We start from the raw sequence: 14,471 nt of genomic DNA, 5'->3' as shown, positions 1-14,471 counted from the left end.
TGATCAGGATGGGATTCAGCTGTAATCATATCAGGAAGCTTTTGTCAACATATGAACTTGGTTCTATGCGCACTTACTTTCTCATGTCTTCCTCTCTGGCTCACTTCCTGGTTTGGCAGTCCTTTTAGACTGCTGAACTGGTTCAGAGGTCTGACGTTTGGACGGTTTGGTGTGTGTGTGTTACCTTTAAGGGGTGCACTTCTGGTATGACACTGACTGACTGGGGCTGCAAGGAGATATGCAGCAGTCCCACGCTAGCAGTTGTGTGTGACAACACCAGCGGGGAAAACGCATTGGGGTGGGGGCAGGGAATGGGGACCCTCCCTTCTCCTTAAAGGGTAACCCACCCCCACTGCCAAACTGTCTGAATGCCAGTTCGTGCACATCCCTATTCCCTATATCTATGGAAAGGCCACTCCTAAGGGACAGGAGACCCTTAGGAATGGCATGAGATGTAATGCAGGGGCCTACCAGCTGATGGGGAAGGGTCAGCAGGAGAGGAGGGTCATCCCACCCTCCCCTCACAGCACATGTGGAAGTGGCTTCTGCTTGCACGAGGATTCCTTTTGATCCACCCCAATGTATTCAAGCTCATGTAATCAGAAGGTGAAAAAAACTCCACCCCATACTGCAATGCAACTTCTTTGAGCTTGTGCAGCTCTTAAGAAACTATTAATTTACTCCTAAAGTCAACTTTACTGTCTCTTGGTCAATCATGTCAGTGATGCACAGAGAAAAAAGAATCAACAGTGAGAGTGAATAAAGGATACATTCCTGAAATAAATAAGCAGCCCACAAACAATTCAGAGAATCTTGTGAGTAAGGTGAGAAATAAGCTACATGCATTTCATTCCTGAATGTCTTTTCTCCCTGGATGAACAAATAGAGGCTCAAATCAAGTACAATACTAACCTGTAGCATAGTGACAGACTGAGTGTATGTCTCTGTTTGTGTGGTGACAGCTGTGGTCTTGTCAACTGTTGCACTCTGGGTTGTGGGCACAGGTTCTTTCACAGGCTCTGCTGAGCTTCTTGCAGTTTCCCATTCTAAAGAAACAGGATAGCAAGATATTATCAGCGTTTCATAAACAGGTTTGAAGTTAATACAAATTTTCAGGTTAGAGGATAATAAAAAAATTTCAGGTTACTCTCTTAGAAATCTCTGTAATCAGAAGAACAAGAAGATGCACTCAGCAAAACTCTCCAGTCACAGCCAATTCACATTACCTTTTTGTGCACGACAAGAGAGGAGTTCCTGAACTTGTACAGCTCTTTGACTCAGTAGTGAAACACAGTAATCTAAGTAGCAGAATGTCACTTGGCATTCTCTTGCTTGACCCACTTTCAGAATCCACCTTAGCATGAATTAAGAGTAACACATACACAGTGCGGCTATTCTCACAATGGGGGGAAAGCGGGCTAAGGGAGCCCAGCCCGGTTCACCCCCATCGTGAGAACCACTGTGCTTGTTTGCGGGCCCAGTGGTTCAATGGCGGCTAGCCCGCCAAAGTAGCCCTCCCCTTAAATGAGGTTAGCGGAGCGAGTGCTCTGCTAGCTGCGTTTACTCGATTGTGAGTCACTACAGTGTGGCGACTCACAAGGAGATCCCCCCAACTGGGAGGCTACAACAAGCCTCCCAGCCTTGGGAGTCTCCCCAGAATGCCCCACGCACCCATGCAGGGCATTGTGAGACTTCCAGGGCCCGGGCGGCCCCCAATCGGCTCCTTGACAGAGCCAGTGAGCGTGTGGGCGGATGATCTGGCCACCCAGGGCTCAACTGCTGCTCGTGTGCGGGGAGAGCGGGTTTGGCCTGCTCTCCCCGCCAAATCCCTCCCGGCTCTACACAGTGATCATGGGTAGAGCCTCAGTAACTCACATCCAACCATAGTATTAGGCTCCTCTGTGACACTCTGATCTTGCTTTCCCTCCCTGTTGTGCTTAAAACAGTTTCAGAAAAGTAAAGGTAAAACTAATATAATTAGTTCCAGTGGTCCTAGCTGCATCTTCCCTTGAGCAGTTAGAATGGCAAGATTTAGTCTGACAATTATCCTGGCGGAAATTATCTAGAAACCTTATTAAATGAAAACTCCACGATTCAGTCTGACTGACAAACAACCAGGTTACCTCTTAACTAGTTGGGAATAGAACACCTGCCACTATTCATGCTAATGAACTCATTTCCTATCTTCTCAGTAAGTAAACATGCATAAAAACCATAAACGTGGTTTATGGGCATATTTAAACATTCTTACCACTATTTACTGTCTCCTGGTCAATCATGCCTCCTTCTGCAAAGCCATCTAAATCATCCAATTTAACTTTTTCCCAAGGTATATATGAAACGCCAAGATCCGCATCCCAGAATTGTTTGTATTCAGTTTTCACACCTTTATTTAAAGCCCATGCAATCTGAAAATAAAGTACAGTTACATGGTCTAAACAGATCATAACCAGCATATTTACCAGGCTACTAAAGCTTTTTACCCACTTCATAACATATTTAGTTACCCGGCCATTTGCCATATTGAGTACTATTACAAAAGATGGAAGAATTCAAAGAATTAATTCAATATACAGCAAAGCCCTACTGCTGCTATTAGTGCCACCATATGTAAAAGTAAATTATGGGATACTTGGTACTTGTAGTACTCTTAGAACCAGTAAGCATCTGAGAATTTGCACATGTAATGCTCACAACACAACTACATCCATTTAATTTACCATGTAATCTGCGAACATCTAATTTTATTCTCCATTTTTCATTAACCTACTATTAACTCTATGCCACCTAATGGTGCAGCAGGGAAGTAACCTGCCTAGGGAGCCAGAGGCTGCTGGTTTGAATCCCCACTGGTATGCTTCCCAGACTATGGGAAACACCTATATCTAGCAGCAGCGATACAGGAAGATGATGAAGGGCATTATACTGCGTGGGAGATGGCAATGGTAAACCCCTCCTGTATTCTACCAAAGAAAACCACATGGCTCTGTGGTCGCCAGGAGTTGACACTGACTCGACGGCACAACTTTACTATCTATAGATATATTTCTATTAGGCGTACCTGTCATAAGAACATAAGAACAGCCTTGCTGGATCAGGCACAAGGCCAATCTAGTCCAGAATCCTGTTTCACACAGTGGCCCACCAGATGCCTCTGGGGAGGCCACAGGCAAGAGGTATGTGCATGCCCTCTCTCCTGCTATTGCTCCCCTGCAACTGGTATTGAGAGACATCGTGCCTCTGAGGCTGGAGTTGGCCTGCAGCCACCAGACTAGTACCCATTGATAGACCTGTCCACCATGAATCTGTCTAAGCCCCTTTTAAAGCCATTCTAGCTGGTGGCCATCACCACATCCCATGGCAAAGAATTCCATAGATAAATTATGCGCTCTGTGAAAAAGTACTTCCTCTTGTTGGTCCTAAATTTCCCACCCTTCAGTTTCATGGGGTGACCGCTGGTTCTATTGTTGTGAGAGAGGGAGAAAAATTTCTCTCTGTCCACCTTCGCTAATCCCATGTGCGGCAGCTCTCATGAGTGAGCTCCTGGCAGGGGAAGGGGAAAGCAGCGGTGCCAGACAGGCTTGTGGGCGGGCAGAAAACAACAGCAACAGGCAGAGAAAACAGTGGTGGGTGGGCGGGCAAGAGAAACCTGTGATGACGAGGGAAGAACTAGAGGCACAGATCCTCTCCGCCTGGCCTAGTTAGTTAACTCTATTTCATAACTTCTTATTAAATTTCTTCATCTAAAGAGTCTGTCACACATTAAAATTCACACACACACTAATCAGTAGCAAAAATGAACACTATAAACTATACCCAATGCTTTCCATTAAATGGGTGAGAAGTGGAGAGGACATATGTTTATAATAGTGGTTGATATATGTATCAACTTATGGAACAGACTTACAGAATAGTGTCTTTAACTAGGGCCCTTTCGCTGGCCTTTTGTCCTGACATGGAAGGTCATCTCCCTTCTGCAGATGTCTGGTTACTGCTCTCTCCAAAGCTCAACTTTGGAAATCCTTTCCCTATCACCACCACCTTCCTTCACTATACAGCAGGGCTACCAGAAAGTCTCTTTAGTGCTAGGGAAAATACCATGTCCTGTTTCTAAAGACCTGAACAGCAATACAAGGCTCCTGTTCCAGGCTGTCTAAAGTCCTGAACAGAAGCACTCCCTTTAGGAGTTGGGGAGGAGGGATACACTACGGCATTTTGTTACAGGCCCCATTTGTCACCATAATAAAATGTAATTCGTATTGGAGATGGATAATGCTACAGGAGATATACCTTAATAATTTTAGATCCAATCTTGTAGGATCCAGAGCTTAGCTTCTGAAGAGCACGGTAGGAATCTTGTCTATGGACCATGCAGACATATGCACAACCTCTGGGAGGGATCATCTACAAGGAAGAAATTTTTTTAAATGGGAATTAATATGATTGCCTTTATATATTAACCTTTGTTTTTACCTAAATAGTATACAGGAGTAGTTATATTCTTTCTTAAAAGGCTGTTCTTAAATAGTGACTTTACTCACATTTATAGATTCTATTTGTCCAAATTCTTCAAATAAATTGGTTAAATCTTGTTGTGTGGCTTTCTTGTCCACCTGCCCAACCCAAAGCGTGGTACTGCACACTGTCAAGACAAATGTTGCATAAATCAAACATGGGTTTGCTGCGTCATATGTTTACTTGGCTTGGATTTTTTTTTACATGACTTGGGTACCTTGCAAAAAGATGTAATCTATCAAACCAATCAATAAAATTTGGATCTTGGAATTAAATGCTTAAATTAAAGTGCCAGCTATTCTCCATTAATTGAAAACATGGACAGTTATAGTGGGTATACACACTGAGCTGTAATTTAAATTCCCTTTTTGAATAAAGAATCATGGTTTGAATTTGGTTTCCAAGCCACACTTTGTGCTAACTCTGCTTTCACATTCACAGACCACTGATAGACCAGTTATGGCCATTTCTCCATCTTGGGAGGTTGTTGCACCATGGAGATGGAATTTATGAAGCCAAGCTCTGAGAATATGAGAAAGAAAAGCAACAAGCAGGTCAGAAGTGCAGTTTACCTGTTATACGCCTGGAACTTCAAACCACAGTGCAAGTGCTTAACTATGGTCAATATAAGCCATAGTTTTGTGTTATGTATGAACAGTGAAAAGAATGGAAAAAAGTCGGTCAATTTGTTTCTTGCGAATTCAAAATATACAAGAAGGATGACATAACATCCCAGAAAATGCAAGTGTGATTGGAAGAGAATCAGTGAAGGAGAAATGAAACACAAAAAACCTCAGGCCAAAATTAGAGTGTACTAATTCTGGGACAAGTGAACTTCGTAAATATTACAAAAAATGTCAAAACAGACTATGGAATAAAAAATTGGCACTCAAAACTGTATAGGTCATTCTTTCAAGAAGCAAAAGCCTATGAAATAATATAACATTTGAAACTGAAAACTGCAAACAGATGTAACCTACCACTTAGTGTTTTGGATCGTATAGGAGGCAACCCTTTCTTCTGTCGTTCTTTTTCTCTTTCTCTAGCTCTCCTTTCACTGGAGTATGACCTTGAGGACTTCCTCTTTCTTTCTCTTGATCTAGAACGCGAACGTTTTCTATGCTTACGCTTGCGAGAACCAGATCGTGATCTGGACCTTCTTTTTCTTGGAGATCTGTAAAACATAACGACTCAATACTTCTAACAGGAAAAAAAAAATCAATGCATTCTGAACTCATAATTCAAGTTTGGGTTTTAAACCAAATCTTAGACACTTATTACTTCAGGATAAAAGTATCAATACTAGAATTAAACAAAATAAATGGAAACCTTGAACGAGATCTTGAACGTGTTCTTGATCTTGAAAGAACTGCCGATTTCTTTTCTTCTTGTTCAAAGACTTCCTGTTCAACAGCCTCTTGCCCTTCATCTATATCCATGTCCTAATCACGAGAGAAATTAGATGCTCATGCAAAAGTATTTTAAAAACCCAAGATATCAAAAGCAAATCAATACACACAGAACTGTTTTCTTACACACATCTTATCCCTTGATAACCATATGGACATGGCAACTACCTGCACATGAAAAAAGGAGTTGTGGAAAAACCTCTGTACTCAGAATCCAGGGAAATGCATGTATTTATTGCATTTATAAAACTGCCTTTTGTAATGGGACCACAAGGGGGTGTACAATAAAACCACAACTACACAATCAACAACACTATAAAACAGCAGAAAAACAACAATTAAAAATGTAATAAGTAAAATCAACACTAGTGGATATTGCAAAATTGAGTCATAACTGCCCAACTGTTTTTAAAAGGATGATTTTGAAGAGCCTACAAACGACCAGGAGCTGAAGGCCCTGTCCCTAGTAGACAACAATTGTGCTTCAGCAGGCACTGGCAGCAGGACCTCCTGCATTATGACATATACTCCTATGTGCCCCATAGCACAGTGCACACTATACAGTACACACCCAGCAACATAGATGTGTGTCTGTGCTCCTGCAACATGCTTGAAGCACTCCAAGAGGTCATTTGCAATGTCAAAGTTGGCATCAACCACTTGACATCAGCCACTGTTGCCTGTCCAGTGGCTTGGAGAGAGTTCTTGGGTCCAGTACCATGTGCACAGCACAGTGCTGCATATTCGAGTCTGATTCAGGACACTACATGCTACATTTTACAGGCTTTACATTACCTATGTGGTAAACTGTAAATGAATTAAGACTTCATTAATTTAAACAGAAATAGCGCGCTTCGCCTCACCTGTTGTTGAACATCTATTGAATTGTCAAGATTTGTTTCCACTTCTAAAAATGGCTGGTGGCTACTGTCTTGCGAGGGTGATGCCGAATGCTCAGACCCAAAATTTCCTTCTTGGGTTTCCTCAGGGCTTGCCTGCTAAGCAAGAATGTGTTATATTAATTGTTTTTGACATGAAATTTAACAAGTATATGTGGTAGCCACAGGGATCTATTCTGTCCCCCATGCTGTTTAACATCTACATGAAATCTCTGGGACAGGTCATCTGTAGGTATGGGCTGCGGTGCCATCAATATGCCCATGACATCCAGCTCAAATTATCTTTTAAGTCAACAGAAACCAGGGAGGCAGTGGATGCTCTAAACCGGGGCTTAGAGGCTGTTCTGGACTGGATAGGGGCAAACAAGCTGAAACTTAATCTAGATAAGTCAGAAGTGCTCTGGTTTTGCAGAACTGATCATCCAAGTAATTAGGTAAATCTGGTCTTGGATTCTGAAAGACAAAGTCCACAGCTTGTGGGTGCTTTGGGACCCAATGCTGTCTTGGAAAAACACGTGGTAGTGGTGTGCAGAAGTGCCTTACACCAGCTACGGGTGGTACGCCAGCTGCGATCCCACTTGGAGAAGTCAGACCTGACCTCAGTCACTCATGCTTTGGTAACATCTAGATTGAGCTATTGCAATGCACTCTATGTGGGGCTGCCCTTGAAGACAGTTTGGAAGCTTTAGCTGGTCCAGAATGCTGCTGCAAGGATGCTTGTGGGCGCAAGTAGCTTCATAAGTATCACACCCATCCTGTAGCAGCTTCATTGGTTACCAGTCTGCTTCCAGGCTAGATTCAAGGTGCTGATCTTGACCTTTAAAGCTCTACATGGCTTGGAGCCAGGGTACCTGCCGGACCGCAGTCGCCCATATGAACCTGCCAGGGCCCTCCACTCATGATCTCAGGCCTTGCTCATGGCCCCACCACTAACAGAGATCCAGTGGAGGGCGGGGGACTAGAGACAGGGCCTTTTTGGTGGTGGCTCCTCGGCTTTGCAACGCCCTTCCTGAAGAGCTTCACCATGCTCCCTCTCTCAGTATTAAAAAACCACACACAACCCCCCCTCCATCTTTTTAAAAAGGCTTTTTAATGCTCCATCTTTCGTTATATCTTGTAGGTTCCTTAGATTTTGATTCTCAATTTTTAGCTTTTGAAATAACTTTTAATTTGAAACTTAATTTTGATTGTGGTTTTAGCCTGACTTTTAACTTTTTTAACTTAATTTGTTTAATTTTATTAGTTTTATTTTACATTGCATCTATCATCATCCTTGGAATTTATTTAAAGTTATGAGAAAGATGTTATTTTTATTTCATTCATTCATTCATTCGATTTCTATACTGCCCTTCCAAAAATGGCTGTTTACACAGAGAAATATTAAATAAATAAATAAGATGGAAGGAATAAATAAATAAGATGGAAATAATAAATAAATAAGATGGATTTTTAGATAGATAGAATCCAAACTGGTCTACAGTGACATCTGCTTAGAAAACCGCAATATGAATTTGACTTTCCTTAAATCCCCTCAACATTCTGACAGCCACTAAACGAATGGGATTGAAAAAGTTCAATGACTTGTCAAGAATTACAAACTCTCTACATACACTTATATGTAGCTTCAGCAGAGGGAAGAAGAGAAAGGAAGGGAGTGTTCCATCTGTCCTGGAAGGTAGCTTGTGGTAAGTACCAGCAGCTGCCTCTCTGTTTGCCTGAGGCTCTCTCTCTTTGGGAGCAACATTGCTGCAGGCCTCTGTTGGTGGCAGAGTTGCAGCTCCCAGGAGGGCCCCACAGTCTCTGAGCTGGGCCCTGCATCGTTTCCTGGGCTGGCAGTATAAAGGAGCACACTGCCCTGGGCAGCAAGCTTACCGCCAGTGGGGTTGCCACCAAAGGGGGTAGTGTTCCCTCTACGGCGTGCGCATATGTGTGCTCACACATTTTTTGATGTCCACTCAGTTAATTTTAGATCCAGTTCAGGCTGAATCAGGAAGGCCCCACCCTGAATGCATGTGCACGCGCACTGCCTTGATACCGCAACCCAGGACAAATTTAATTCCGCACACAGATTGAAAAAAACTTAGAGAGAAGAGTGAAAGGGGGTCACCCCTTTGGGAACCACAAGAGCAAGGGCTCTGCTGTGCTTGCTGGGAACAATTATAGCTGTTTTAATTACATTTCTGAGTGAAGATGTGAACCTGGTCTTAAGATTAATTAATCACGTCAGCTAAGCCTAAAATTCAATTACTAGCAAACAGCAAATATGATAAGTTACAGAAATGTAGTTATGCTGGGATTGTAACAACAAAGAGACAAGTAGTGCTGCAAACTTCAGATTTGTATTTTAACACAACATATTTCTGGCTCAGATGTCATGTAGAGCCAATACTAAACTTTTGCTCTCGCAACATCTTGGAACCCAAGGAGTGCATGTTTCTCCTTCTTCTTTGTGTGTGAGTCTCAGAAGATGAAATAAGCCAAGAATAGTCATGGTGCCCTAACTGACCAAATCTGGGCATATTCTAAGCAGAGGTCTTCAAATAAACAATGATATGGACCTTTCAAGCCTTGGGTTCAGATGGTTTATTTTAAGACCTCTGGTTAGAATAAGTCAGATCAGTTGGTTTGGACACCACAATCAGAAACAAATTTATTCCAAGGCTCACACATGAAGAAGTGGGCGTGTGCCTGAAACTCCGTCGTCATGCAAATGAATTAAATCTTGCAGAATTAACTCAGATTGCTTCATCATGTATTTTAAGGAAGTTTAATAAATTTGCTGCTCACTGAACTTAAGTTCCCATGCATCAAATCGCATATGAAGCCAAATACTTAGATTTAAATGTTATTTCTAAACTGCATTAAACATGTTTTAAACAGGAATATTTGGTGACACCTAGTGGCAAGACTGTTCCATTTTCTCCTAATAAGAGTCCTTTTTAGTTACAATGTTACTGAATGTCATCACGTGCACATAAACTAGTTATTTACATTAACTCCAAAGCTGATGCATCTGTTTCTCCGATTTTTTTTTTTAGCTTAGAAGCTGTCAATACTTTGTTCATTGTCTTGCAGATTCTGCACTTCAATAACTGCATAGCTATTTTCCAATTCCTACTTTAGTTCTGCTTCTGCTGTCAGGACCTATTCCTATTCCTTCCCTCCCCAACTATGTCCATCTTTTCATATCTTCCCATTAAAATACTCTTAAGCTTATGAGAGTACAACCGCTCCTTGAATTATCACTAGAACAAATGTGTGTAGTTGTAAAAGGAGGCTACTGGCCTGTAATGGTTCTTTGAGATTATGCCTAGGACTATACATACTCTGCAAATACACATACACACACAATTCAAATTCTATACTGAGGTAACCAAAAGCCTGTGATCTGATTAGGCAAAAACAACTTATTTTCTTTATTTGCATTCATTTATTTTCCATTAAGGCAAGAAAAGGGACACTGATGGCTTTCTGTTTTAATGATAAAGAATGTTCAGAAGCTGCTATCTTTTGTTGTTGTTGTTGATGATGATGATAATAAATGAGAAAACAAGATGCTCATTGTTCAAATAGTGAAGCTATATACCTTTGAAGGCTGCTGCTCCAGAAGCTGCTGACGGAGATGTTCTAAGTTTTGTTGCTGCAACTGTTCTGCTAGCTGATGAAAAAGTGAGTTGTTCACAGATTCAGATACAAGAGGCCTAAAATAACAAAATTAGTACAGTCACTCTATTTTACCTCAGGACAACAACCTTTTAAGTTTCATATCAGATTCAGCAGAAAGCTACATTTTGCACTGCAAATTACCTGTTGATACAGTTTTCTAGTTCAGATAATAAGGTGCCACTGCATGAACAAAAGGCACTGATTGTCACAGATTTCCCCCTTTTGCTGCAGTCTCTTGCACCAGTTCCCTGCACTACTCCAGAGGTTCCCCTCAATCCTCAGAAACAGATTTTGGGGGCTGGTGGAGAGCGGCAGCAGGAAGGGGAAAACAGGAGAGTATGTTCCATGAATGGAACTCTGCTCCTGGAAGTTAGGATCTAAGTCAATATCATATGTACACCTAAATCAATGAGACTTAGATATTTGAAAATATGTTTAACGAACAGGGCATAAGACTGCAACCTAGGTATCAACAATTAATTTTTGAAAAAGACTGCCTCCAATGAAGTGAGTGGGGAAGCTGCTGCACATAAGCAACTTCCATAAGTGTGTCTCACTTTCAGTTTCCCCCAAACATATCTGCTCTCCTTAATAAACCCATTATCTAAGATCATCACAGCTCCTGATAGAAGACAACACTGCCCATCTGTTTTCATGGTTTGTTTTTCTCCCAAATTGTAAGGAAACTGGAAAGGAATTGTAAATGAGAAATTTGAATTTTAAAGGTACCATATGTTTGGGCATGGAATTTAGGTGTGTGCACAGAACCGGTTCAGCAGGTTCAATTCGAATTTGAACAGACCTGGACCGGTTCTGGTCCAGTCCCTGAACTGGGCCAAGCTGGTTTGCAGGATATATGTGTAAAGGGGAATCCAACAAGGATTGCCCTTTACAAGTAAAGGGCCATTTCATATAGTAAGGTGGGGGGCAGGGGAGAGGAAGGGTACTTAATACCTTCTCTTTGCAGGTGGTGGGGACAATGGAGACACTGGTGGAGGGAGCACACAGCTGGCCCGGGCTGCTTTTCAGGAGACCAGCAGGGGCTTTAGAGGAGCTTCTGCCCCCACTCCACCAACATCTCCACCACCGTCTGCAAAAAGAAGTACACTTTCTCCCCCGCCCCCGGCCTTACTATGGGGAATCCTCACCAGATCCCCTTTACAAGTATACCTCGCCTCCACCCCCCGAACCAGTTTGGACCGGTTATTTTAGAACTGGGGCCAGTCCCATTTAAACTTAAGCTTAAACTATTGTTAACCACCCAGAGATGAAAGTTTGGGGTGGTGTACAAATTTGATAAATAAAATAATTAAAATAATAAACTTGGACTAGCACCCGGGGGGGCTGGGCCAATTTGATTTGAACCATGGTCCAAATTGCACTGATTCACACATCCCTAATGGAATTTTCCCCATCCAACACAGTTCATCATGCTGCATCAAATGCCTCTAGAGGATGTGCCTACCCTAAAGACCGGCTTAAGGCAGGGGGGAAGTGGCAAGGGGCAACCAGAAATATCTCATTGGATACACCAAACATCATGTATGGCTCATTGATTTATTTTATTTAAAACCATTTTTCTAGGATCCTGGTCAAGATTTATAAAGATTTATAAACTGTAATTCTAGTTTCCAAAGGGAATCACAGTCATAGGAACATAGGAAGCTGCCATATTCTGAGTCCGACCATTGGTCTATCTAGCTCAGTATTGTCTTCACAGACTGGCAGCGGCTTCTCTAAGGTTGCAGGAAGGAATCTCTCTCAGCCCTATCTTGGAGAAGCCAGGCAGGGAACTTGAAACCTTCTGCTCTTCCCAGAGTGGCTTCATCCCCTGAGGGGAATATCTTGCAGTGCTCACACATCAAGTCTACCATTCATATGCAACCAGGGCAGACCCTGCTTAGCTATGGGGACAAGTCATGCTTGCTACCACCAGACCAGCTCTCCTCTCCGTATCATATCATATCAACTGTTACTTTTTAAAAATTTAAATTAATAAAACAAATAAATTGTTATATTTATTAGTGTAAAAGGGAAACATATTCCACATTTACATGCAAAACTGAATGACGCTTACCGGGGAGTCACTAGCTCTTTGCCTAACTTCATTTCCTGGACTGTTTTGAGAATTTTTTTTTTTAAAGAGTAGAGTGAAACAGAGCAGCAAAAAGTTTTCCTAGTATTTAAATCAAAATCTGCTTTATCATGAAACAAAAATATCATGTGACATCTTAAAAAGAAAAGGCAATTACAAATGCTTAATGAAGTCTACCCCAAGAGAAAAAAATAAATCAAAAATTCAAAGAGGATATTTTTGTCTAGAATAAAAATTAAGTTAAAATTTTAGTGAGTACTGAAACTTGAACTGAGCTCATGGGAACACTGGTATTCATTCCTATCAGTTACTTACTAACTTTTAACACTATCAAACTATGAAAGCAATACTAATATCAGCAATCAGAACTGTGTAACTAGAACAAAGGCTATAGGAAGAGTAAACTGAACACTCCATTCAAATATAAATCCAACTAAAAGTCTGCAATACTGTGAAAGCTTTTTGAATGTGCTGGGATGAACAAAACACAAGATGACATCAGTGATGAGAAACTATAGAGGGCAACATCCAGACTAGTAAGTCATGATTAAGCACCAATGAAATCATTAAAACAAGCTAGTCATGACTAACTTGTGTCCCATTAATTTCAATGACACTTAGTCATAACTAACTTAGCCTGGATGCTATCCATAGTTTTGTCTTTTTTGCCTTTACAAAATCTGAACTTAAAGAAATCTTCAAGAAAATCATGTTTCAGATGCACTTTCCAAACTATTTCCAATTAACATATTAAATGAAGTGCTTTTAAGAACAACAAAAAATCTTACAATTGGGAAGTTGGAGTTTCTTTTTTAGGTTCTTCATTAATGTCAGCTTCTTCCCCAAAATCCCCAAACCTGTCCATCAGCTTCTAGGAGAAAACAAACAATGCATTAGAAATGGACTAAATGTACTCTGTTCAAGATATTCTTTAACAGAGTGAAGTGCTACTTGGATAAGGCAAGCTAAATGCCTCAGCATTAACTGATCCGTTAGAGATGTAGGCTTTCAGGTGTTTCAGACTGTGCTTATTTGGTAGGTGAAAATAAGCTACACAAAGCTGAAGATGAATTAATACAAAATAGTGCTACTATAGCTGCACTGTATGTCTGGCTTAGACACAATGCTTTATTTTTTTAAAAAAGCCAAGATGAACCATATGGAGTTCCATACAGCCAGATTTACACTGCGTACAGATTAGGGATGCGCATGGAACTGCGGTCCGGCACTGGGGTGGGGGTTCCTTTAAGGGTGGGGGGAGGGTGTACTTACCTCTTTTGCCACTTTTCCACCGCCAGCGCATGTATTTTAGTAAGCATTCGGTCGTCAGCAAAAGGCTTAATAAAATGTGCGTTGCATGTTGCAAAGACGTGACACGTGCGCGCGACATGCAGATGAAGCCTTTTGCTGACAAATGGGGGAAGGGACGGCAGGGAGGCACCCCGCCGCCCCAAATGCTTACGAAAATATGCACGCCAGTGGGGGGAAAGTGGCGGGAGGGGTAAGTACACCCTTCCCCCGCCCTTAAAGGAATGCCCCCCACCGGCACCGAACTGCTCTACGTCCGGACCGGTCCGGAGGCCTTTAGAATGGCCTCTGGACAGTCCGTGCACATCGCTAGTACAGATACCTGCATGTATAGCATTAACATTCTAAGGTTCTGTGTCCAGTGTGAATGCTATCTTGTGTACTAACACTCAGGCACCAGCGACTCAGTTTAAACATGGTGCCAGCCATGTGAAATTCTGCACAGGTAAGTTGCTTGATATGTCTAGTGTCACACAGGAAACTGCCTTATACCACGTCAGACTGTTTCTCCATCTAGCTCAGTATTGTCTACACTGATTGACAGCAGCTCTCCAAAGTTTCAGGCAGGAGTTTTCCCTA

At 41.9% G+C, this 14,471-nt stretch overlaps 1 protein-coding gene across 6 annotated transcripts in view; it reads right to left on the bottom strand.

Moving 5' to 3' along the window:
• The window catches only part of SCAF8 (SR-related CTD associated factor 8), a 110,682-nt gene that overhangs the window by 54,457 nt on the left and 41,754 nt on the right, over window positions 1-14,471 (bottom strand). For 4 of the 6 annotated variants that reach the window (XM_053293513.1, XM_053293521.1, XM_053293512.1 and 1 more), the window contains exons 8-16: window positions 13,373-13,455; window positions 10,410-10,524; window positions 6,788-6,922; window positions 5,845-5,957; window positions 5,496-5,689; window positions 4,542-4,642; window positions 4,291-4,404; window positions 2,252-2,408; window positions 913-1,046 (exon numbers count right to left, since the gene is read on the bottom strand). In XM_053293513.1, the coding sequence (XP_053149488.1) occupies window positions 913-1,046; window positions 2,252-2,408; window positions 4,291-4,404; window positions 4,542-4,642; window positions 5,496-5,689; window positions 5,845-5,957; window positions 6,788-6,922; window positions 10,410-10,524; window positions 13,373-13,455 (1,146 nt within the window). The remainder of the gene's footprint in view (window positions 1-912; window positions 1,047-2,251; window positions 2,409-4,290; window positions 4,405-4,541; window positions 4,643-5,495; window positions 5,690-5,844; window positions 5,958-6,787; window positions 6,923-10,409; window positions 10,525-13,372; window positions 13,456-14,471) is intronic. The other 2 variants (XM_053293531.1, XM_053293537.1) reach the window with 2 other exon arrangements.

This window comes from Hemicordylus capensis, chromosome 1 (genome assembly GCF_027244095.1).
Source record: "Hemicordylus capensis ecotype Gifberg chromosome 1, rHemCap1.1.pri, whole genome shotgun sequence".
NCBI lineage: Eukaryota > Metazoa > Chordata > Lepidosauria > Squamata > Cordylidae > Hemicordylus > Hemicordylus capensis.
The sequence above is the reverse complement of the archived record's forward strand: the minus strand, read 5'-3'. Positions and strand labels throughout refer to the sequence as shown.